General features: G+C 36.7%; 1 protein-coding gene across 2 annotated transcripts in view; it reads right to left on the bottom strand.

Annotated features, from left to right (window-relative positions):
* The window catches only part of MED13 (mediator complex subunit 13), a 109127-nt gene extending 83982 nt beyond the window's left edge, over positions 1-25145 (bottom strand). Inside the window, exons 1-3 of one of the 2 annotated variants that reach the window (XR_002075509.2) lie at positions 24320-25145; positions 22294-22528; positions 13442-13610 (exon numbers count right to left, since the gene is read on the bottom strand). Coding sequence is in view for 1 of the 2 variants with exons in the window: in XM_019431058.2 (XP_019286603.1) it covers positions 13442-13610; positions 22294-22528; positions 24320-24385 (470 nt within the window). In the remaining variant the exon portion in view is untranslated. The remainder of the gene's footprint in view (positions 1-13441; positions 13611-22293; positions 22529-24319) is intronic. The other variant, XM_019431058.2, reaches the window with a different exon arrangement.
* Between the last annotated feature and the right edge of the window lie 1556 nt (positions 25146-26701).

Genomic DNA, 26701 nt, shown 5'->3' with positions numbered 1-26701 from the left:
TAAATATGTGGCACTAACTTTAGGATGAGATTAGCAAGGAACACGACACTGAAAACTGATGAAGAAATTATTTTAGGGGGCTGGGAAAATGATGACCCATGTTATGTAATGGAGAAATACATCATAGAACTGTTGCCTGAAATAATCTAGAAGACAGAAAATATACCTAATGAATTTAAAGAGTTGGGAGAACACATCAAGTCAAAATGTAATTTGATTGTTACTAGCTATACTTCATAAGGTACTAAAAGACAGAGATAAGCTCAGGAAAAAACCTGATGGTTTGCAAGCATAATTTATAAAGATACAGACAACCCAGAAACTGTAGGCTAGAAAATAATACTATTCATCAACAAAGTGATGGTGTGGCCTATATATAACACTGCTTCAAAGAAAACACAAGATCAAGAGTGTGATTCTAATACCCTTTGTTAAAAATACATGATTCTTGATACCAGTTGAAACATTAAGATTTTTAAATATCACTCCTAGGCCTCAATACATTTTTCTCAAAGAAGGTATCTAAAGTAAACAAGTATTTATGCAATATTTTGTTACTATATGTGGGAATACATAGATAGCTATATTTGTACTTTTCTTTCTTTGTCCTCTTTCCTGACACAGTTCTTCTATAATTGTTAAGGCTGAGTAATAGGGCATATAAATATAATTTCTAAACAGCATTTTTGTCTTAGCCAACCATTAATGTTTAATTTCTGAGAGAGATTGGCCCATTTTAAAACAGGCAGATAATTTTCAAAGCATTTCTCTCTCTAAACAATAAAAAAAGGACAAAATGCTAAAAAAAAAAAAACTTAAGAAAATTCATATTCAACTGGTTAGAATGACTATATATATATTTTTTTACCATTACAAGGTTTTTTGTTTTTTGGTTTTTTAAATTTTTTAAATTATTTAATTTAAGATAAAAATAAATATTTTTGAGAGAAGGGGTGGGGGGTGTAGAGAGAGAGGGAGACAGAATCCAAAGCAGACTCCAGGCTCTGAGCTGTCAGCATAGAGCCCAACGTGGGGCTTGAACCCACGAACCATGAGATCATGACCTGAGCCGAAGTCAGACGCTTAACTGACAGAGCCACCCAGGCGGCCCATTTTTGTTTTTTTTTGTTTTTTTTTTTTTTTTTACGGGATTTTTCAGGAAACTTTAGAAGACAAATATTTCTCAATAAATGAGACAAAATTTAAGAGTTTACTGGGGAATTACTAAGAATACTTACATCAAAAAAAAATATTAAGTGACTCTAGCAAGAATGATTACACAAAGAAATTGTAATTTGGTTAGTTTTAAAGATCAATTAAGTATTTTACAAAAATGATTATGAATGCTATGTGCTTATTCAGTAACTGAATAGTAAATTTTAAAATCTGACTTGCAAATACTTTCAAGAACATTTGCAAGTGTAAGCAACAACCTAAAACAGTCTCATGTTCTTTATCTTTAAAAGACTAAGAGGATAGGAAACTTGAATTTTATATCCTACTCCCTGTTTTTAATCAGTGAAGTATAGGGCACCTGGGTGGCTCCGTGGGTTGAGCATCTGATATTGGCTTAGGTCATGATCTCACAGTTAGTGAATCTGAGCCCCCCATATCAGGCTTGCTGCTGTCAGCACACTTCGGATCCTCTTCCCCTTCTCTCTCTGCCCCGGCCCTGCTCACGCTCTCTCTCTCTCTCCCAAAATATATAAATATAAAAAAAATTTAGGGAAAAAAAAATCAGTGAAATATAGTTCTTAAAAATACAGTTTGACTATGTTTCATTTCGTATGTAAATGTTAAATGAGAATAAAAAAGGAAACTCAAAATTGATTTTGTCATGACATAAAAAGCAAATAACATGCCTCAAGTTTTTCCTAAAAAGATTACTATAATCTGGAAAATGTTTTTTAAAAAGTACACTACTTATATTCTATTAAATATTATTTAGGAAAATAAACAATCTGGTATATACAAACACCATGGTCTGTAAAATGAAGGTCCAATATAGGCTTTCCATTATGTACAATGAGTACTTAACCCTCATAACTCTTAATTCACAAAAACTTGGCTGATGTAAAAAAATTTGTCTCCAAAGGGTTTTGTAAAAACCCAACATTCCAACACACAATCTCTCAGCTGCCACTATTTATCTGTTATTTTCCTACTTATCAGCAGCTCTCCATTCCAGATGCCTATGATTAAAGAAAAATATCACCTCCTATATTGCTAGCATATGTTCCTAATATAGCCTTATCTAATTCTAATATAAAATGATTTAAAATAAATCAAATTTGTGAATACAGGAGAAAAAACTAACCATTCTTAATATGGCATAAAATTTCTAAAATTCTAAAAATTTCTAAAATTAAAGACAATATTCTAGTCAGAAAATATTATAGGACAAAAAAATGTTACATAATACTGCCATATTAAATTCAGAATGGCTCTTATTTCAAGGAGAAGATATTATTTATAACATCACTTAAAACATCTTTGGCACTTAGCAAAATGGAGTTAAATATGTGTAACTACAATGAGAATCCATGGTGGGACACCTGGGTGGCTCAGCTGGTTGAGCGTCCAACTCTTGTTATCAGCTGGGGTCACAATCCCAGGATCATGGGATTGAGCCTTGCCAGGCTTCGTGCTGAGCATGGAGACTGCTTGAGATTCTTTCTCTCTCTCTCTCTCTCTGCCCCTATCCCCCACTCACTCATGCACTTTCTCTCTAAAATTAAAAAAAAGAATCCAAGGTACTGCTAGCTACTATAGTTACTGCAGAGAATACCTTGTTCTCTAGGAGCTAATACTGTAATAGCCAAAACAAAAAGATGAGTGAAGCAAAAGTTTACAGATGAAACCTGAGCAAATAATCTGTTGTAGAATAGTAAACATTCCTCATTTAAGGACTGAAATTAAACAAAACATTATTTCTAAGACAAAATGAAAATATGCTTATAAACACCTATTCTAATAGTTTAATATGTACACTGTTTTAAGAGATGCCATATCTCATTTAGTTTTAGCACTTCTGTTAGGTAGGTACAGGAAGATGATATCCCATTTTGCTGATTGGGAATTTAAAGCACAAAGAAGTTAACAGGCTTGTCTTAAAATCATAAAACTAGTTAAAGAGAATGTTGACTTAACATCCTAGTCATCCTAATAGCCAATTTTAAGTGGACAAAGAACTTAAAACAGGACTTCTTATATCTCCAAAGAAGATATACAAACAGCCAGCAACCTCATGAAAAGATACTCAACATCACTCATCATTAAGGAAATACAAATCAGATCTTCAATATACCATTTCAACTCTAGGATGGCTATTATTAAATAAAATATTTTAGAAAAGAAGTGTTTGTGAGGATGTGGAAAAATTGGAATCCTCCTAGTGGGAATGTAAAATGGTGTAGCTGCTATGAAAAAGTATGGCAGTTCCTTTAAAAAGAAAAAAAAAAAATCAAACACAGAATTACTATATGATCCAACAATTCCACTTCTAGGTATATTCCTAAAAGAACTAAAAGCAGGGACTTGAACAGATATTCGCACACCAATATTCATAGCAGCATTATTCACAACACACAAAAAGTGGGAAAAACCAATCATCCACTATCAGATGAATGGATAAACAACATGTGGAATAAAAATACAATGGAATATTCAGGCTTAAAAAGAAATGAAATTGTGGTGCATAGTACAAGGATCAGAACCTGAGGACATTAAGCTAAGTGAAATAAGGCAGACACAAAAGGACAAATACTATATAATTCCACTTATATAACATAACTAAAACAGCCAAATTTATAGCGACACAAAGTAGAACAGTGGTTACCAGCGGCTAGGAGGAGGGGACTATATAAGGAGGAGTTATTAAAGGGCAGATTTTCAATTTGGGATGATGAAAAGGTTCTGTAGATAGTGGTGATGGTTGCACAACAACACGAATATACTTGATGCCACTGAACTGTACACTGAAAAATGGTTAAAATGGTAAATTTGTTGTGTCTATTTTACCACAATAATAAAAAAACAAACCAGTTCCCCCAATTCCTATATTTTTATTCCATTAATCCAATAATTTCCAAACCTGTCTTTTATTACAATCAACCTGCATAGCTTTTAAAAATTTCAAAGCCCAGGCCATACTCCCAGGTTAAAACATGGACACATCACTATTGTTTTAATCTTTCAAGGTTATTCCACATCAAGTTTGGCTACTGCATTAATCTATATTTCTGTAGCTCTCATGGTACCATTTTTAATTTCTTAAATTTATAACTTCAACATTAGGTATTCTGAACATATCTCCATGAACGAGAGCTTTATTAAAATCTAAAAGATAACATTTCATCTGTGAATTTTGAATATACTTCTGCTCACTTATTAAACACATTACTTACACTACAGTGTAAGGAATACTTAGAAAGCAATGATATTCTGGTTTACATCTTCAGATGCTCTGCAAGTACTCTTTATATGCTTATATTTCTCCAATATAAAAAATTTGTCAGGGGGCGCCTGGGTGGTTCAGTTGGTTAAGTGTCCAACTCTTAATTTCAGCTCAGGACATGATCTCACAGTATGTCAGTTCAAGCCCTGCATCTGGCTCTGTGCTGACAGTGAGGAGCCTGCTTGGTATTCTCCTTCTCTCCCTCTCTCTGCCCCACCTCTGTTCACAGTCTGTCTCTCAAAATAAATAAATAAATAAACTTAGAGAGAGAAAAGAAATTTGTAAGTATTCTTTTACTACTTCCTATCACTTTAAAAAGATGTAGATACAGAAGAAACAGTGGTCTACAGGGTCCACAATCTGTCCTATCTCTCATACCCTATAATCTAGCTCCAATACCAGCAAGATGTATGACCCTGGATAAGGGACTTAACCTCTCTGTGCTTCAGGCTTAGCAACTGTAAAACTGAAGTAATAACAGAGTTGTTTTAAGAATTGAGTTAATACACATTAAGTCCTTATTCTGAACACAGCCTGGACAGTTCTGCTTGAGCAAAGGTTTCTCACTACCCTCCTCCCCTTCAGAGAGAAAAAACAAACAAACAAAAAAACCTTCCCTATTATCATTCATATCTAAAGCCAATGGTTCAAAAGGACAGATTATAGGAGTCTATGGTAAAAACCATGTAAGAAATGATAGTAAGAAAAGCTCAAATGAGAGGAAAAAAGGAAGAAGTCTTCCTTAGCACTTAATTTTTCTCATAAATGTTTCTGGAAAGCATGAGAATGTAGAAAACTGACCATGTAAATCCTAATGACTGAAGCATTAGAGAAATTTCATGGGTCATAAGTACTATTATATCATCACTTAAGATTTCAGAAAATAGGACACATAATAATCTTGAAGAGACATTAATGACAGACCAACACAGGCTGCAGAGAGGGAAAAAAAAAAAAGACAGCAACTATGTCCAACTGGGCAAATAGTAGGTACTTTGAGATAGGTGAAGGTTTCCCCTATCTTTGAGAGTCTCAAAATTTAACATACAATTCCAAGAGGGTTCAGAAAACCAGATAAAAAATATCTTTTACCAATAAACACTATACCAAGCTCAGCTGGACTTAAAGTCCTGGAACTATATTGCTAATGCAACAGCTAATATATACACGTGACTACTGAGCACTTAAAATGTGCCCAGTCCAAACTGAGATGTACTCTAATTACTGAATACACATTAAACTTCAAAAACTTATTTAAGAAAAGTAAAATATCTCAATATTCTTTGCATAATTAATTACATGCTAAAATGATATTCTGGATCTACTGAGTTAAATATATTAAAATTGATTTCACCTGGTTTTTTGTTTTACCTTTTTCAATGTATCTACTAGAAGATTAAAAATTACATTTGTAACTCACAAAATTTCCATTGGACACTATTACCTTAGAATGCAGGAAGAAAGAAAAGGAATCCTTAGAAAAAATAATAGTGATAGCTCTTATCTTACCTAGAAGTTCAAGTTTTCAGAGGTATTGAGGAATCCAACCAAAGGACATCCTAAAGCTATATAAAATGGCTGCTAATGTATCTCCAAATGAAATTTAAATCTTGTGTTTATATTTATTAAAATATTAAAGTCACTGTGTAGAAACCACAGGTGTAGTAAAGATAAACAGTTTTATGGGTGAAATTTAAAGTATATTCCTTCATGTATCGCCTTAATAACAAAATCTTGACCAACTAATTCAGGAAAGCTCCTGAAGTATTATTTTAATTATAACTGTAAAGGCTCTGGTATAAACAACACCATCCAAAAGAACTTTCTGTTATGATGGAAATACTCTATTATCTACATCACCCAATACAATAGCCACCAGTCACAGGAGCACTTGAAATATGGTTAGTGAAATTGAGAAACTGAATTCCAACTTTATTTCAATTAACTGAAATTTAAATAGCCACCAGTGGCTAGTGGCCACTATCTTGAATAGCACAGTTCTAAAATTTCTTTAAAAGAAAAAAAATAGGGATATTTCCTTATTTTGCCCTAATATTCTAGTTACAATTAACTCTGTACAAATACTCAGGGATGTACTCCTCTCCATCCTGTGAACTTTGCCTGCTTCACGCCATAAGACGAAAATCTCTGTGAACCAGGCTCTCTTTGCTAATACTTAACCGTAACGGCTTAGAACATACAGAACAGACATTTGATCCCATCTCCTTTATGTTCTATCCAGAAAAGATTTATTTTACTTATATATACATGTAACTATACACATACATATATCTTATATATGTGTATATACATATTTCCTATACTGCCTTTAAAATTGAAGTTAAAGGTATCTTACACAGTAAAAATCTCAAAGCAGATTTACCAAATATATTTTTGCATAGAAATTAATTATACGGCTACATTTGTAGTTGAGGGAACATAGTAAAATTAAGGTATATATTCAGTGTTCCCTATTAACTTCTCTCCTATACGATCTCAACTGCCATTTAGCAGACTCCTATGTAAATACATACTGTAAGATACTGGACTAGCAGTCTTTTTGTTAAGTTTATTTTGAGTGAGAGAGAGAGCGAGAGAGAGAGAGAGCGAGAGAGAGAGCGAGAGAGAGAGAGAGAGAGAGCGCATGTGCAAGTGGAGGAAGAGCAGACAGAGAATCCCAAGCAGGCTCCACACACTCAGCATGAATCCCAAGGCAGGGCTCAAACTTATAGGGCTTGAACTCATGAATCGTGAGATCATGACCTGAGCAGAAATCGAGTCAGACACAACCGACTAAGCCACTCAGGTGCTCCTGGACTAGCAGTCTTAAAAAAAAATCCTTACTAATAACTTTCTACTCTGTGTACATTCCTACAAGCATTTAAAACTCTTACTAGGGGCACCTGTAATGCTAGTAAGTCACTGGTACTTACTACATCCATTTATCTGTGCTTTTACTAGCAAACATAGCGACTGTCATCTGATAGAGCCCCTTACACTGTAGGAAAATACCTAAACTGTTAAGACAAAACACTGATCATTCTTTTAACAATACCTGAAGATGGCAGATTTAAAAGTAATTCTTTTCAATTTTTCTGTGTTAATTATCCTTATAGCTTCTTAAATTTCTGTGGTTAATTACCCATATAGTTGAGGGGTTCTTTACAGCTAACCTAGCTATACCACTAGATTTAATTCCATTTCCTGAGTCCCTGAAGACTATTACAGTTAATCAGACAATTAGCTATACTGAAGTCCAGATTATTAGATGAGAATCTATATTTAAGGGGCATAAAAGGAGGAAGAATGAAGAAGAGGTCAGTAATAGTATTTTCTCCTTTGTTCAAATCAAACCAGTTTCACAGTAACAATTTCCTTCCTTGACAATTGTGTTAATTCTTTTTAAGAAAGTGTATACAAGTTTAACAAAAAGTGAACTGATCAGTGAACAAAAATAGTATATATTATGCTTAATGGGTTAGCTTCATAATGGGCTAGAAGTGCACTAATTTATAATCTAATCTTTATCTACCTTCCCAATTATCATTCCATTGAATTCACTGGAAAAGTTAGTAGTCCCAAACCATAATTTAAAGCAACTGACAGACTTATATGCTAGGTTTTTCTACTTGCTTTTTCCTTTCCTTTTTTTTTTTTTTTTAATGTTTATTTATTTTTGGGAGGGACAGAGAGCGCGCACATGTGCACAAGTAGGGGAGGGGCAGAGAGAGAAAGGGAGACACAGAATACAAAGCAGGCAACAGGCTCCAAGCTGGCAGCATGGAGCCTGACACGGGGCTTCAACTCATGAAGCGTGAGATCATGACCTGAGCCAAAGTCAGATATTCAACCAACTGAGACACCCAGGTACCCCTCTACTTGCTTTTCTAAAGGGAGGGGAGATGTCAGGTAAGCTCCTATGAAAAAAGATTTGAGGAACAGCATTTATTCTTCCTGGATAAAATCAGTTTTGTACCACAACTATCCTTCAAGAGTAATTCAAAAGAGCATATACTATTTCTGATACCACCCCACTAATAAAACACAATTTGAATTTAGTCCCCCTTCTAAATGGGTCAGCCTCCTGGGGCACCTGGGTGGCTCAGTCAGTTGAGTGTCAGACTTCAGCTCAGGTCATGATCTCATGGTTCATGGGGTCAAGCCCTGCGTCATGCTCACTGCTGTCAGCACAGAGCCCACTTTGGATCCTCTGGTCCCCCACGCTGCCCCTCCGCCACTCATGCTCTCTCTCAAAAATAAATAAACTTAAAAATAAATAAATGGGTCAGCCCACAGAAAAACACTAGTGCTCAATTACAGAATTAAATAACAAGTAGAATCTACTAGATTCATGGAAATCTCCAATATGAAAAGTTGTATCTTCTATTAATAATAGCCCATTAAGAGAACTTCTTGCATGAAGAGAAATAAAGATACTTCCAGTATCTAACATGGCCCATCGAACACATTCATTTACTTCTACTTCTTTGTGAAGCAAAAATAGATAGTAAAAGGCAGGAGAAGCACAAAGAGAATGGTGGAAGTAAAGGCAACAGACAAAACATGATCACAAAATTTGGGGAGCTAGCAAGCAAAAGCAAAAATAGTAACTAACTTAGTAAATAAGGGCTAACGGGAAGATACCAAGGTAAAAAATGAATTAAACCCACAGAATCCTGAATCCCAGAGAGGTACAAAAGTTGAAGACACTGGTAGATCTTTGAAGGTGGATGCATGGTGTAACTAAAAAGAGAAAGAATGAAAGTTCAAATGATAAGTCAGACTCCTAGACTTACTTCTCCATCCTGTAGACAGGATCTTTACATCTTTCCAGATCAGTGGAAAACTTACAAGTTCACTATGAATTGGATGAAACAGAGCGACTCTGCACTTAAAGATACTAGATACAGCTGAAATGATGTATTTAAAAGAGAAATTAAGTGAAAATCTAAATACCATACAAGTATAGTATTTCCCCAATATAAATGTACAACTACAGCCCCCTTTCCCCAGTAGACTCCCTAAACATCGGCAGCCAAGCTTATACTCTCTAGTTAGGATACTAAAGGACTCCTCCGGGAAAGCAATTAGCTTAAAGTAATGGGGGTGGGGAGGGACACATACAGATAGACAGGCAGCAGGCACCCAATAAAATGAACAGGTCCCCGACAAGTCACCCTACTAAAGCCTGCAATTTCATAGCTACTCACATACAAACAGAATTTCCAATCAGTATTTTAGTGCCCAGAAGTCTCAAGAGTAGAAAAGGAGGTAATTTAGATATTCAGGATCCCAAAATATTACTTCTCATGTACTCCCTTCTTAGGAAACTACTGGTAGATAGGCACTACCAAAATAGTTAAGACAAAAAAAGCAAACATGAGATCTAGGAAATAAGGGAAAGGGAATTCCCATGATGAATGCTGTGAAACGAGCCTATAGAACAACCAGTCCAAATTAGAACTGAAAAATGAAGGGCTCAAACATATATTTTTTTAAAATATTTATCCTAGGAGAGAGAAAGAGAGAGAGAAAGAAAGAACGTGAAGGCACATGGGGGAGGGGGCAGAAAGAGAGGGAGAGTGGCGCCTGGGTGGCTCAGTCGGTTGAGCGTCCGACTTCAGCTCGGGTCATGATCTCACAGTCTGTGAGTTCGAGCCCTGCGTCGGGCTCTGTACTGACAGCTCAGAGCCCGGGGCCTGTTTCAGATTCTGTGTCTCCCTCTCTCTCTGACTCTCCCCCGTTCATGTTCTGTCTCTCTCTGTCTCAAAAATAAATAAACATTAAAAAAAAAAAATTAAAAAAAAAAAAAAGAAAGAAAGAGAGGGAGAGAGAGAATCCCTAGCAGGCTCCATGCTGTCAGCACAGAGCCCAATGTGGGGCCCAAACCCATGAACTGTGAGATTATAGCCTTAGCTGAAATCTAGAGCTGGATGCTTAACCAACTGAGCCATCCAGGTGCCCCACAAATAAAGATATTAAGTAACAAGAGAAGGGAGCCTGGGTGGCTCAGTTGGTTGAGTGTCCAATTCTTGGATTTTGGCTCAGGTCATGATCCCAGGGTCATGGACTGAGCCCTGTGTCAGGCTCCGCACTGTGTGGAATCTGCTTAAAATTCTCTCTCTCTCTCTCTCTCTCTCTCTCTCTCTCTTCCTCTCCCCCCCCCCCCCCCCGCCCCCCTTCTCCCTGGCTCATGCTCTCTAAAAATAAATCTTAAAAAACAAAACAAACAAAAACACACAGAGGGCCACCTGAGTGGCACAAGTTGTTTAAGTGTCCTGATTTTTGGTTTCGGCTTCAGGTCATGATCTCAGAGTCTGGGAGTTTAAGCCCTGTGCCAGGCTCTGCACTGATGGTGCTTGGGATCCTCTCTTCCTTTTTCTGTCTGTCTCTCCTGAGTGCACTCTCACACACTCTCTATTCTCTCAAAAATAAATTAAAAAGAGAGAGAAAGAAAAAAGAAACTAACAGATTACACAAACTACTTAAAGGAAGGGAGGGAAGATTTGTGCTTCTGGTAAATAGTCTGGGAGTGAATCACCAATCAGTACATAGATCAAAGGTCAGAAAACTAACAGAAAAGAGCTAGAGGATAAACATTTTAGGCTAAATATTTTAGGCTTTGTGGGTCATCTATCTCTATTCGGCTGTGCTGTAGCGTGCAGGCAGGCATAAAATAATCCATAAATGAGTGAACATGGCTATGTTAAAATCAAATTTTACTTACAAAAACAGGTGGCAGGCTATATTTACCCTGCGGAGTAGTAGTTTACCAATCCCTGACATAGATAATTAAGTGAAAAAAGAAATAATCATGAACACAGAGGAAAACAAAAAGATACAGAGTAAATGGAATATAATCCTAATATACTATATGGCTTGGCTATAAATAGTATTTATATAATCATAGTAAATATTTTTTATGAACTCTTATAATCTTATTGGCAAGATAAGAAAGAAACAAAGGGAAAAGAACGCATACAAGTATATCAATGTCCAAGTGGTTGGGATGGAGGAAGAGTATAAAGTAACTAAACCATCAATACAAAGTCAATAGATTAATCCTGAATAACTGAAAACTCAAGAGTAAGCATGTTACTTGCTTTAAAATTTATAATAGGTAAATTAAAAGAAAGTTAAAAGGATTAAAAGGGAATGCGTATAAGGAGCACATCTAGGAGTTGGGGCTCAGGATCACAGCTTTTCATCATTTTAGATCTTAGTAATGTGCTTGACTTCTCAAAACTGTATTATGTATTTGGTGAACATTGCTAATTACCAACCTGTATTTCCCCTTCTTCTAATTGCCTACCTAATGTCTATTCTCTCTTTCTTCTTCTAATCAGAAACCTTATTTTGTTCAGAGTAGCAATGCTTCCACATAAAAATATTTGTTTCTCTCAGGATAGACAGTGATAAGTCAGCTAAAGTCTCTAAGAAGGAACCTATTTTCTAATTCAAGGGTCACCCCGTCTAAATTCTTCCCTTCCTCTTCCTGCCTGAATTCACTGTGAGTGAAATCCAAAGCAACAACACCCACTGGGACCAGGTGGATGAAAGCCAAAGACTAAAGACGACATGGAAGAAAAGTCCAGGAAACCTGAGTCCTTGAAGACATTACTGAACCAATGCACTAGTATTGAACTATATACCCCCAGATTCCTTGCAATTGAGAAAAATCAATTCCTACATAAGGCAAGTGGTTAAGTCTTCTGTCTTTTGCAACTGAATTCATTCCCAACCTGTACAATTAATTTTCTTGTTGATAATAAAGGTTTATGTTCATTTCCAAAGAGGGAAAAAATAAAAGAGCCTTGATTTGTCCAGGTTTATCTACTCATCCATTCTAATAAAACTAAAAAGAGAAGTTTAAAAGAACATTAAAAAAAGATGTGCACATAAGACAGAAAAGATGGCCTCTCAGCAATGATACAACATAACCAAATGTTTACTTCATATCCTCACATCTTTCAGGGAAAACTAAAATATTTCCTTTTCCCTTCTCTCACATTCCATCTTACCACTGTTTTATCTCTCTTGAAGCCTCACTAATTTAACAACTGCTTGGGACCAAATCTTCTAACAGGCTGTGTCTCAAACCATTTAAATCACAGAGAACTGTAGCAACCTAAAGCTTTTAACTGCACAGGAAAAGATGGTATCTTAAAAGTCTTCTGTGCCTCTACCTACTCTACAAATTAGTGTCATAAATTTGCTTAATTCAAAGTTCAAGAAAATTACAAATACTCTAAGACTAAACAGGTCTTATATAGAAAAGCACAAATTTAGGGGCGCCTGGGTGGCGCAGTCGGTTAAGTGTCCGACTTCAGCCAGGTCACGATCTCGCGGTCCGTGAGTTCGAACCCCGCGTCAGGCTCTGGGCTGATGGCTCGGAGCCTGGAGCCTGTTTCCGATTCTGTGTCTCCCTCTCTCTCTGCCCCTCCCCCGTTCATGCTCTGTCTCTCTCTGTCCCAAAAATAAATAAAAAACGTTGAAAAAAAAAAATTTAAAGAAAAGCACAAATTTAAATTACTTTAAAGCAAAATGAGAAGTTTGGGAATGAAAAGAGCTAACTCAATCCAAAACATAACTACAGATCACTACAATTACAGATCACTATCTTTTACAAGTATTAATATTACTTAACAGAGTACTGTGAATATATTTGCACTAGTATAGTACTAAAATAAGCACTGTTCATTGCTTAAGCCTCTGCTTTCATCCTACCTTTTTTCTATCATCCCGAATAAAAATTTAGGCCACTATACTGAAACCACAGCCTATTCTCACTTCAAGAAAATTCTTAAAATGTGTAAAAGAAAGGGTGAAGTGGTTAAAGAAAATCACATACTTACAGCACTTTGCCAAAATTAACCTCATTCATCTGTCTGTAAGATAGCTTGTTTTACTCCACATTTTCTGTAAAGCTATAAAAATTAACAAACCTAAGAAATGTTAAGTAGGAGTTTAAATAAGATAGCTTACCTTTTATTTATAGGTTTTTCATCTTTTTCATAAGGCTTTACAAACCACTTGCCAATGCGTACAAAGTTCCGGTTCATTAAACACCGTTCCAACAGATTGTGAACTGCTTTAAAAAGCAGAGTACGACATTCATAGGAAAGTCCATTCTCCCACACTCCATCTTCCTCTTCTACAAGAGAAATGAAAGAAACAAAAACTATATCTACTCAGAGCCAAGCAAAAAGTGTTACAATTTAAACTCTCAATTCGTAAACCCCACTACCACTTAGTACATTAAACCTACTGCACCTCAGAATATTGAGCTACCATCACTTCAATATATCTCTACACATTAAGATATCAGGTTTCAAAGTTACTCCATATGGAATAAAACGCCTAAGTGCCATATATTCTACTAAAGTACCTGAAAATTATTTTCCCACTGCATAAAAAAGCAATGATGTAATGCAAACATACTGATTTGATTTCTGTATCCATGAAAAGACCATTTGTATAAGCTTGTATTTATTAAAGACACTCTATACCTGAAGTGCCAATTTCTAAGCTGGCTTACTTGTTAGTTACCTTGTCCTAATTCCTCTATTCATTCAGCTTGCCAAAAAAATTAGCTAGTTAATAATTAACCCAAAACATTTTATGTCCATCAGCATTCTAATCCACGACTCAACTATAAAAATAAGTGATGAATAAAAAGGAAGCTTTTGGCACACAGCCTAACAAGCAACGTATTATTAGCCACCTTAGGTCTCATTTCAAACAAACGATTCCCATGATTACTATTCAGTATAGGATCCTCTACTGGGGGAAGAAATTTTAAAATATAAAAACCAAAATTTTAAATAGCACTTATGATATAGTTGTAACTACCCTCACTATTCATTAGTAAGCAGCAATTTTGCCAGCTCACCTATTAACCACTCCAAGTTAACTTATCAAAAAATATTAACATAGTTATTTCGAGAGAAGTCCAGATATAGTTTAACAAAAATGTATTACTCTATCCTTTCATACCTTTAACAAAGCATCAAAAGAATACTGCTACAAACTGTACTTGAGCTCTTTAACTTATTTTGTTTCAAATATAATTTAGTATTATTTCATAGCCTATGTCTTTACAAACAATATACATGTGAATCTTTCAATGTAAGTAAAAAAATACATAAAACCTTTCTTAATTCAACACTAAAAATGTCTACACTACACTCATAGAAAAATAATAAACTATGATGCTTTTGAATAAAAGCAGAAGCATGTGTTTAGAGGGACACATGGTTTACATTCATAACCTACACAACAAATGGGAGAATAAACATTAACTAAAAAGCATATAATGACAGTGGACTTTAACTGCACTACAAATTTGTGCCACTACAAAGTTAATGTTCTTTAAAGTGTTTTTAAAGTGTTTTAAATTAGTCAAGTCTTTTAAGTCAATTAATTATTTTTCCAAAAAGGTAAGCTTTAAAAAAAATCAGGTAAGCTATAGAAAATGACAATACTTGAGAACTGGAATAATTTTAAATCATTAATATTAAGCATTAGTATTAAAGATAAAAGGCTTTCACATTCTATTATATTATAGACAACCATATATAGTTAGATCTATATAAATCGATCTATCTATCTATATATATGTATCCATTTAAAGCCAAAACTTCATGAGTTTCGCTTTATTAAAGAAAACAGTAAGCTAGGAGAAAAGAGAAGTGGCACACATGGACTTCAATTTAATTATTTAAGGGTCTAGATCACAAGTATATTTGTGAGTCGCTGAGAGAAAAAAATCTTAATGTGCTTTCAGGCTAATCAGATTCTATCATTTCAAAATTAAAGTCACATTAAAAGTTTTACCTCAAATTATGATTTATAATTACTTAAAATATGCATGTTTTTAATTCCAAGAAAGTTATCCTAGGAATATCTTCCAGTTCTTAACTTCTTTGTAATCTATTTAGTGTATTTTTATTGCCATTTACCTCAAAAATCCTTACCTTCCGAGAAGCACAATGGTTATAACATCTGTTCTATACAAGAAATCTTTACCAAAACCTTTTTAACTAGTTCTAAGTTCAAAAGCTACAAAAACCTAAGACACAGAATCACCATTACATATTAAAGTTGTACAGTTACTATAAACTTCAAATATCGGAAAATTATTCACTTAAAACTTGAGAATGAATTTGCCTTCTTCCCAAAAAGTAAATAAAAAAGTGTTTGGAATAGTAAAAGCCTACAATACAATAATTTATATACATTTTTCTTCTTTTTTTAGAGACACAGAGCAGGAGAGAGGGACAGCGGGAAAGAGACCAACCTAAGCAGGCTCCACACTCAATGCAGAGCCTGATGCAGGGCTTAATCCCAGGACACTGGGATTATGACCTCAGCTGAAATCAAGAGTTGGACACTCAACTGACTGAGCCACCCAGGCACCCCTACATACATTTTTTTTTTTTTTTTACATAAAATTCAGTTACACCTGAATTTAAATGATTTAAGAATACTAAATATAGTTTAGGAAATTAATCAGCATTAATTTTCAAGCATTTCTCTCTCATTGCTTTAAGTTTTATCTAGGGAAACTCAGGTGAACTTAATGCTTTTATCTCGAGAAACTCAAATGAACTTATCCTCATTTTACATCATACCCTCAAACTCCCACAATTTTCATTAACAGTAAATGGGATTTAGGCATAAAACCACCACCTGTTAGGGTTTTCTAAGCCAACAAACATCTTAAGTACATCCTCACCTATACATCAAGTAACTAAGCAACTATTACACTTAAGTAACATAATTTCATTTTTCACTGCTGAGGAAGTAAGTCCTAATAACTAACACTCAGTGAAAAGCCTAAAGATTTTTGTTGGTGTTTTTTTTTTTGGGGGGGTGGGGGAATCACTTAAAAATAAGAGACTACTGAGCAAAGCTTCTAATATCCTGATGTTATAATAACCATAGCAAAAATACTTCTCTACATGTTGTATTCAGATATGAAAAGTGAAATGGTACAACCAACCCACCCAAGACAATGATATGCACCTCTTACACTAATTAAAACAAGTCCTTGAATTGCAACACAAGTACTACAATAGAGAAAGGAGGTAGAGGGGAACACATGGCAAATCTTTACCTAGTTCTTTTGAATTTTATCAACCATAGCCTAACAGAAAAAGTCTGCTTAATGCACTTAAATGTTTTTTCTCCTCTTGTATCTGTATCCCCAGAGAAAACAGGTTCAATTTTGTTTATAGTACTTTTCCATCAGAACTCTTAGCATTAGAATTCTTCATCATCGTTACTTGAAAAATTTTTACAAAGTATCTATTTGAAAAAAAAATACAAAAGTTCACATGCTAAATTTGATAACCATAAAATATTTTTTTTCCTGAGGATACAAGACTACAGCGATGATGATAAACTATCTGATAGGTCATTAAAATAATTCTGAGTGGTGGGGTGCCTGGCTGGCTCAGTCGGTAGACATACGACTCTTGATCTGGGGGTTGTGAATTCAAGCCCCTCATTGGATATAGACATTACTTAAAAATAAAATCTTTAAAAATAATAATTCTGAGTGGGGGAAAAAATGAAAAGAACAAATGAGCTGACACACCTAATACCTAATGTTCAACATTTTTCTCAAAACTGACATCTTTAAACATTTCAACAATAGACCAGTAAAAAAGGAATCTTTTCCTAAATAATTTTGACAAACTATTAAAACACAACATACACTAATGAATAATGAATGGGTCAAAATGATGGTAGAAAATACTACCTGAAAAAAAAATATCCTGAAAGAGTAAAGAGAAATGTTTTTATTTTTATTATTTTTTTTAATGTTTATTTTTGACAGAGAGAGAGAGAGACAGACAGAGCATGAGCGAGGGAGGGGCAGAGAGAGAGGTAGATACAGAATCCAAAGCAGGCTCCAGGCTCTGAGCTGTCAGCACAGAGCCCGACGCGGGGCTCGAACTCACAGACCACGAGATCATGACCAGAGCCAAAGTCGGACGTTCAACCGACTGAGCCAACCAGGCGCCCCAAAAAGAAATGTTTAAATGTCTAATTCAGCATTTATCTTGAATACTATAATTGCCCATTCACAGTCATTCATTCAACAAATATTACTGAGAGCCTTAAGCTGACAGCATCATTGATCTATGGCAAAACCTGAAAAGCTCTGGTTTAAATACCCTAATATATGTTGATGATTATCTTTGATATGAAGGTCTAAAAAAATATAGTTTCTTGCTCAAAATGGACAGTACACAGAAGAAACAGGACAAACAAAAGTGTCCTAAAAGACAAGTGAATAAAAAAGTTGGGTCACAAGTAAATTATGGAAGAAGACAAAAATGAATTAACTCTCTTCAGGGTAGCTAGAGAACAAAAGTTTTTAGTTTGGCTGCACTAGATTCCTATACTTCACTGCTGTTTATCTACTTGTTAATCCTGTTAAAGCTGCTACTCAAGGTTAAATTCCATTATAATTAATATCCTTCAATAAAAGAATCTAAAATTCTAAGACTAACGAATGGCCCATTTAGTTTGACAGTATTATGATGAAATTCTTGTATAATGAAAAGTATTTGGACACGTAGCTAAAATTCCATATATACACCACAGGAGCCAAAAAAAATAACAAGTATTTTTAGCCCTGACTTTGTTTTTTTAGTTCTCAAGGTATCAAGTTTTCTCAAAGTCTCATCACATTCTAGCTTACTATAATTTTTTTTTAAAAGATGTAAACCTTCAGGAGAGGTTTTGTTTTTATTCTTATTTAAGGGAAAGACTAAAAGCCAATAATGACAGCAATAAAATTCCAAAAAAGTGAAGGCATAAAACAAAAATACCCAGAAAAAATTCTTCTCCTTCAAGGACACACTAATGGTAATAAAACAATCTTGCTTTGATGCAAACTAATAGCACACTTAAAAGAACAAATCAGTCCTGCCCACTATAGATAGGACTTGTGACCAGAGAAATTAAGCTAAAATTTTCCCAGCACCAGTTTTATATTTCTATCACACAACCACTAAATGAGGTCTGCTACAAATGTTAAAGCAAAAAAAAAAAAAAAAGAAAAAGAAGAAATTTAAGGCTGTAATCAAGAGAGGAATTTTGTTCCCTAATCCTTCTTCTATCAAAACATACTGATATTGGGGCCCCTGGGTGGCTCAATCGGTTGAAGGTCTGACTTCAGCTCGGGTCATGGTCTCGCAGTCTGTGAGTTTGAGACCCGCATCAGGCTCTGTGCTGACAGCCTGGAGCCTGGAGCCTGGAGCCTGGAGCCTGGAGCCTGGAGCCTGGAGCCTGCTTCTGATTCTGTGTCTCCCTCTCTCTCTGCCCTTCCCCCACTCATTCTCTGTCTCTCTCTGTCAAAAATAAACATTAAAAAAAAAAAACACATACTGATATTGATTCAACTACCCATTCTCAGAGGAAAGAGCAAAAAGTTAAAAACAAAATTAAAAAAAAATAGTAGTAAGTAGAAGTTTTTGGCTTTGGGATTCAAAGAATATTCTGAACAAATGTCCTCCTGGAATGTTAGTTAGGCCAATACTAGTTAGCATAAACCCTAACCCAAAAATCATTAGGTCTTTGCAAATTACTAAACAGTATTGACTACTGCTACAAAACAAATAACTGAGGGTTTGAAGTATCAAATTAGATTTGGTTTGCTGTGACAGATTTTTACCAATTAGCAACATGACAGATTTCTACCAATTAGCTATAAGGTGAGTTTACATTCTATTTCTATACCTCATCTACACTTGAAAAGAAAGGAACCCAAACATAGGCTACAGACAAAATTTAAAATGCACTATAGAACCTGATCAGACTCTTCAGAACTATCAAGATTATCAAAACAAGAAAAGTCTGAGAAAATATCAGTCTAGAACAGCCTAAGGAAACGGGACAACTAAATGCAGTATCCTGGATGAGGCAGAGGGTAGAAAAAGAATTTCAAGTAAAAATAAAGGAAACCCAAATAATGTACAGACTTTAGTTAACACCACTGTATCACTATCAGTTCATTAGTTGTGAAAAATGTTAACAATACATAAGATACTCAAAATAAAAGCTAGGTGAGAATTATATAGGAACTTTCTATACTATCTTTGCAAATTTTATGTAAAACTTTTAAAATTGAGTTTATTTTTAAAAATACACTAAGGATGACATGAAAGAAAGGGGTTAAGCAAGGGCAATTCTGTACTTTTATAACTAAATATTTCAGTTAATAAGAAAAACAGAATTTTACTCTTTGCAAAATAGAATGCTTTCCCTCCTTTCCCCACCAAGAAGGGAAATATCACCATAATCACAAACATTTCAGTAACAAGATGTCATAGGTGCTGAACCAAACAGAAGGGCACTGCCTGTGCCTGCAAAAAGCAAGCTCAAACTAAATTAACCAGCTTTTTAGTTACCACCTGGGTCCTTCCGGTTCCCCTTTCCTCAGTGCTACACCTCCACTTGGAACTCAGGATTGCCTCCTGCAGCTGATGCCACCCCTACTATCCAGCTGCTCTCTTCTCAGGGGAGCTTAAAAGAAGGGAATAGAGTGCCACAGATGGGAAGAAATGAAAAAGGGGTTAGCTAGACAGACAGAGGCAGACTAATTATCCCAAAAGGGAGGCAGACGGTGTCCCTGGAGCAAAGAAAAGGGCTAGACAAATATACTCCATCTGAAAAGACCTTATTATTCTTTAAGATATGTCTGATTTAAGTAACAACATTCTAAAGTAAATGACAAGGGGGCTGGGGGAGAAAGCTAAAACATTACATAAATACCAATGACTATACACACTACAGAACAGGCTTTGGAACGGTAATTACGATTATACATACTACTCCTAATATATTTTGCTTTACTATTTCAATTGCTTTCACTTTGACAAAATTTTTAAAGTTAATTACCATTCAGTGGCATTCAGCAAAATCTAACAACAATTAAAACCTAATATGCCAAAATTATATTCATTTACATTCAAGATCAATATTTTAAAATACAGGTACTACCATTTTTTTTAGTTATGCAAAAAAGCAAAATTAAACTACAGAAGCAGTTTTTTAAACTGTAGCCCAGTTTTAGGAGAAAACATTTAGCATAACATGAAACTTAGGGGAGAAAAAAAATCCACACAGTATTTTCATTTAACTTTAATAGGCTTTACTTCTAAAACATTAGTCCTACTATGGTAAAACTGAATACCTCACACCTGTTAAAATTATCTTTGATTTCACAAAATGTATTACATGGAATCTGGGGGGGAAATGGTCTGTTCATATGCTCTGCCAATTTTATTAACACTAAAATCCCCAAGTCAGCATTATAGTTTATCAACAACTAGTTTTTATCTATAGTTTATAAACATCATTAAAAATAGTTCCCAAAATTTTTGTAAGGTGGTTTTTATGACCACTTAAAATAAAGATTAAAATAACTCCAGCATACCAAAGTCAATGGAAGAAAAAGGAAGCTGGCAAGCTTACCTTTTGACATAACAATTAAAAAGCAGCAGCATCTTGCTGATGCCAGGAAGAAATTTCATATCCTGATATATATGTATATATCATATATTTGTGCATGTACATATATATAAACACATCACTTTACATATTTACAACTACACTGCATACTTAGAACTAAGAACTAATCTCTCCAGCAGGGATCTTATTAGGAAAGCTGGAAAAGCTGGAAAGCATTTATCATAAAAGAACTGCAATCACTCTCAAAATAAGGATTAGCACTGAAGGGTTTGTTCATTAGAAGGTAAAGGCGACATTCAAAACAAATATAACACATACATTCCTACAGAAAAGTTAGTCTTACTAAGGGCTTATTTGAGACAGCCACCTGGATTACATTACATCCAAAAATAAAATAGGTCTTACAGGTCAAATGGGCACTAATAGAAACTTCAGAGTACTCAATTTCAAATAAGAATGCTTTTTTTTAGTTATCTAAAAATCCTAAATTTACCTGTCAAGAAGCATTACCAAACATCTTGCTGAAGTGGTTGGTACCTTACATGCAAATAACTAATCATTTACATTCCTATCATCAAAGATTCAGTTAACATTGATTCTTACAGTCAAAGTAAGCAAAAGCATCAGCGATTACTGTAAGAGAGCTATAGTTTGTTTTTCTAAAGTAACATTTAGTCCTAAAAGTCACAAAAATAAGACAGAAGTAACCTTATTGATACATTTATAATAAAATTATTTTTGTGTAACTTTTTTGATTATGACCCCATGTTCTTTCTATATAAGCTAAATAAGTTGGCACTAGTCTCATCTTAATGATAGTCTTTGATGAAACAGTATCTAAAAGAATCACTTTCCAAAAATAACACAATTAACATATGCTTTCATTCGTTAATATAACAATAACTAAATATGTATCTGAAAAAACACGAGAAAGTTACAACATTTCTAGATACCCCTATAACTATCTGCATACTCATACAGTAGACAGCAATGGCAAAATTGACTCAAGTAGTTAGTTACATATGCCTACAAATTACTGTTAGGAACTTTATGCTCCCCCATTCCATTTTTCTTAGGTAATGTAACATGTCTTCCCTGTGCCCTGTCTGTAAGAAGTTCACAAGGAAGCTGGGTGGTGAAAGAACAGTTATTCAAGGCTAAAGCCTACCACAGTATGGATAATTTAAGTAAAATAAAATAACCAGAGTGAAATAAGCTAAATTTTTATCTGGCTTCATGCCTAACAATGTTTCACACACAAAAACATCTCAATTTGTAATATAAATGATTTTTAGGAAAAGTATACAATGTTGCTGTATCATTACTTAGAAATGATAAGTTGCTTTCACCTGACAAGTCATGGTGAATAAGGTCAGCAAAATTGGGGTCTTCACCCCACCAAAATATCCACAATTCTCTTCTTCCAGGTCTCTGATCTCGCCGCCAAACACCGAGTACATCTGCCTTAAGGCAGCGACTAAAACTGCTCAAAATGGGGTCTTCCTCTGTCACCGGAAACAGAATAGGGGCAGAAGTTGGGCCTTGCCATACATATCTTTTCCATTTAATTCCCGTCAAGTCAGCCTAAAGAAAAGAAAGCGTGATTATTGCACATTCACTCAAAGTCAAAAGCACTCACTTTTAAAGTCCCTTCTTTAAGACATTATAATTTTTCAATATATACTTAAGATATTAAAGCAGATTGACTGAAAAAAAAAAAATGTTTGATAAGTGAACCAAAAATTTAAGGACCAGAAACAGTTAAAAAATTAACACTGACATATCACTGAATAGCAACAAATACTGTGTCCCAAAGAGAAATAAGTGTAATAATGTTAAATACAAACATGTACTTTAATACTGCACACTTAGTAAACATTTCCTAAGTTCTGTTCCAACTAGTCACACTTGTAACAGAAAATTAATTTTTAAAGACTCATCATTCCATGTTTATAGAAGTGATGTCTCTAATGAAAAGAAACGTGAACTATAACTGAAAAAATTTATTAGTTCTTCACATATCCCTTTTAGGAAAAGTGAAATAGGTGCTCACAAAGAACTGTCAAGATTTGTAGTAGTCTATTTTCAAAGAACCTGATACTAAAAGTACCAAAAATAGACGGAGCCAGAAATGTAAAACCTGCTGTTATGTCTTAACATCTGAAGATGATGCTGATTAATGGACATTGTACAAGAAAACATTTTATAAGAGAAGGGCGCTAAAAATCCCTATTTGGCACAGTGAAAGAAATTCGACAGAGGAAATTCCGTAATTCTTTACTGCGCTTAAAGGTGTAAAGCCTAAAGTGCCAAAAATGAAACTGCTGATACATGACTGGCAGTTTACACTTGCCAACTAGTTGTGCTCCGCCCACTCAGTTCACTTACCTATCAGATTCTCTCTTAATATTTCTCATAGCACAGAAAATATAAAAAAAGTCACTGAAACTTTAAATCATGGATGAAGCTAAGCTACTGCCCAACTGAGGACTAAATATTTGCAACAGTTGGTACTTTTCAAAGTCTTAATAGTTGGATGTTCCCAGAACTGGGCCAACCTATACAATTGTCATTCTTGCATCCAACTTCCCTAGACTTTTCAATAAAACGAGGAGCAACCTGCTCAAAGCATTCTAAAAATACAAGCAAAACAGACAAATAAAAAAAAAAAAAATTAGTGCAAAATCATGACACCTCCATTAGTCCGTTTCACTCTCACACAAACATAATGTAATAAAAGCAAGATGGCTAGAAATTGTCAAAACGGTAAACTGTTTTCAAAGTTTAAAGAGAAAACATATGAAATAGTATCTACTGGTTTTTATACAGAGATATGAACTCATCGGAGGAAAAAACTAATCTGCTAGTTTGACTCATTAGAAGAACGTAAAACGAAAAGAGATTTTTAGTATCTAAGTTCCGGGGTACTGTTTATTGGGGGAAACCAAACTACCGGACTGAGGCATAAAGGCACCGGGAGAATGGGCAATGTGCAAAGTGTGAAGAAAGATACACGGTCAATAAGGTGAAAAGCAATAGTTAAGAAACACAGAGGGAAATGTGAGTGTCCAGCCAGATAAGGAGCACAAGTTGAAGGCAGGACTACGGTGAGAAAGAGTCAGAAACAAGGAAGGAAAAAAAAAAAAAAAAGCCAGCACTCCTACACCAGAGCCCAGGATGGTGGGTGAGCGAACGCGTTTCCCGGGGTTGGTGCGGAGCTGGGCCGCCACGCCGGCTCTGGCTGGGCCTAGCCTAGGGACTCGGGCATCTGGATCAGACCCGGACCCCCTCCCCCACGGCCCAAGGGCGCACCTCGCCGCCCCCTCCCCCACCGCCCCGTTCGCCGGGGCCTCTGCCCGCGGCCCGGGCACTTACCAGGCAGAAGAGGTTACAGTGACAATCTTCCAGGCTGGCCCCGTTCGGCACGAAGGAGGAACTCATCGTCCCTCACAGCAGCCGCCGCCGGCGCCACAACCCACCATCCGCCATTACCGCCGCCTCCGACCAGAGAGAGAAACACAGACACCGGGGAGGGCGGGGGGGTGGTGGTTGGGGGAGCGGTGGAAGAGGAGGCCGCCGGGCCGCCCGCCCTCCCCACCCACCCCCCCCGCCGCCGCGAGCAGCCCCCGCCGCCCGGCCGGCACCTAGCCGCCCGGGGCCCAGGGCCGGCGGGAGGGCCGCGCCGCGCTCGCCCCGCGGGCCGGACTGCAGCCGCCGCGGAGCCCGCGGACGCTCGTTCCTCTCTGGGGGACAGAGGAGATATGGGCCCCTTCCACAAGGAAAAATAATAAATTACACAATAAATAATTAAAATCGAGTCCGAGAGGGCAGAGCACAAGCCCTGGAGACTTCTCCCGGGCGGGGAGGCGCCCGTAGAGGGGCAGGAAGGGCAAGAACCGGGAGAGAAGCTCAGGCCCCCGGCCCGGCAGCGGCGATGTCCTTAAGCCCAGAATCTCTTCAGCGGCGGAGGTGGTGGCGGCGTCTGCGGGCTGAGACCATTCTCTGGCTGTGTCTTCGTGTCGTCCCTGGGCCAAGCCGGCCTAACGTCTGCTCTACTGCGGCCTCACCGCCCGGACACCGTAGTCTCCCCCATTTTGTGGGCCCAGCGGGCGGTGTTTTTCCCCCTTTAATCCGAATTCACGGGTTTTCCCTTCGCTTTAATGGCGGCCACAGGGACCAGCTCGCCCTCTCTGCTCGCCCATTGGCCGCCTTGAGGTCACGTGGGCTCGGGCTCCGTGGGGAGGAGGAGAGAGAAGGGAGTGAGAGAGGGCCGGGAAGCTTTCGGCGGAGGCGGTGAGCCCTGGGGACCGGACAACCAGCTGGCGGCTACTAAGATAGCGCCATCTGCTGGGTGCCCCAGCTAGTGTAAGATGACCCCGGGCCCCAGGCCCTACCTTGTTCCTTGCTGGGAATTTTGCAGTGCAAGAGGGTTGTATCACAAATCTGATAATTACGTGGAAATCAGTTTGATTTCGTCGTAAGAGAAAGTGTTGTAAAAATTCTCAGGCATCCTCAATCCTCATTTTTTCCAGGGGACCACTGAGGTGTTTTGCAAACCTCCGAGCTTGGGAGTCAGACGACCTGAGATAGAACTTGGACCCTTAAAAGTTGTGATACTAAGAAAGAAATGTATAAGAAACAATATAGCCTCGTTGTTAATAGCCTGAGAGTTAGAGCCACACTGTTGGGGTTCAAACCTTGAGCTAGTCACCTCTTTGTGTCTCAGTTTCCTCATTTGTGAAGTGGGGAAGAGATACCCCCTATCTCACAGGATTGTTGTGATAATTAATACATATAAAGCAGGTATCCAAGTACCTGGGATAGATCTGCATTGCTAAGAGTTATCTATTATTGTTGTCATCATTACCTCATAAGATTATTGTGAGGAGTTGGTGAACCAGTCAGTTTAAGTGAAGTGCCCACCAGTATAATCTCTGTGAGAACTAGAACTTTGTTTTGCTTACCGCTGTATCACTAGGGCATAAAACAAGGTTTCTAGATCACAGTAGGTGCTTGATATTTGTAAATCTGCAAATCGATGAATAGTAAGAAGTGGTAAGTAAGTAAGATATTAGTTCCCTTCCCTATAAAACATTCAATTCTTTCCTAGATTACACTTAAGTATAAGAATTCAAACATTTTCCCTGAGGTTTTCTCTCTCCCCTAACAGTGGGGAGAGAGAAAGGAAGTAAGAGAGAGAATGGAAGAAGGCAAGGAGAGGTAAAGGTGAATCAAAAGTTAGGGGATGCCTGGGTACTCAGTTAGTTGAGCTTCCGACTCTTGATTTGGACTCAGGTTACAATTTCATGGTCAAAAGATCCAGCCTCGCATGGCTCACTCTGTGCTGGGAGTGGAGGCTGCTTAAGATTCTCTCTCTCATCTTGATGATGAAAGTTGAACTTTCTTTCATGTATTTGTTGTCTTTAAAATTTTTATTTCTTGGGGCACCTGGGTGGCTGAGTCAGTTGAGCATCCGACTTGGACTCAGGTCATGATCTGGGGGTTCATGGGTCCGAGCCCCGCATCGGGCTGTACTGACAGCTCAGAGCCTGGAGCCTGCTTCAGATTCTGTGTCTCCCTCTTTCTCTGCCCCTCCCCCACTCATGCTCTGTCACTCTTGCTCTCAAAAATAAATATTAAAAAAAATTTTTTTTAAAGATTCTCTCCCTTTCCCTCCCCCCTCCCCCATTCACACATGTGTGTGTGCACACTCTCAAAAAAAGGAAAAAAAAAAAAAAGAAACATTCTTTCTTGAGT

Source organism: Panthera pardus, unplaced genomic scaffold (genome assembly GCF_024362965.1).
Source record: "Panthera pardus isolate Hobbes unplaced genomic scaffold, ASM2436296v1 HiC_scaffold_3, whole genome shotgun sequence".
Classification (NCBI taxonomy): Eukaryota; Metazoa; Chordata; class Mammalia; order Carnivora; family Felidae; genus Panthera; species Panthera pardus.
The sequence above is the reverse complement of the archived record's forward strand: the minus strand, read 5'-3'. Positions and strand labels throughout refer to the sequence as shown.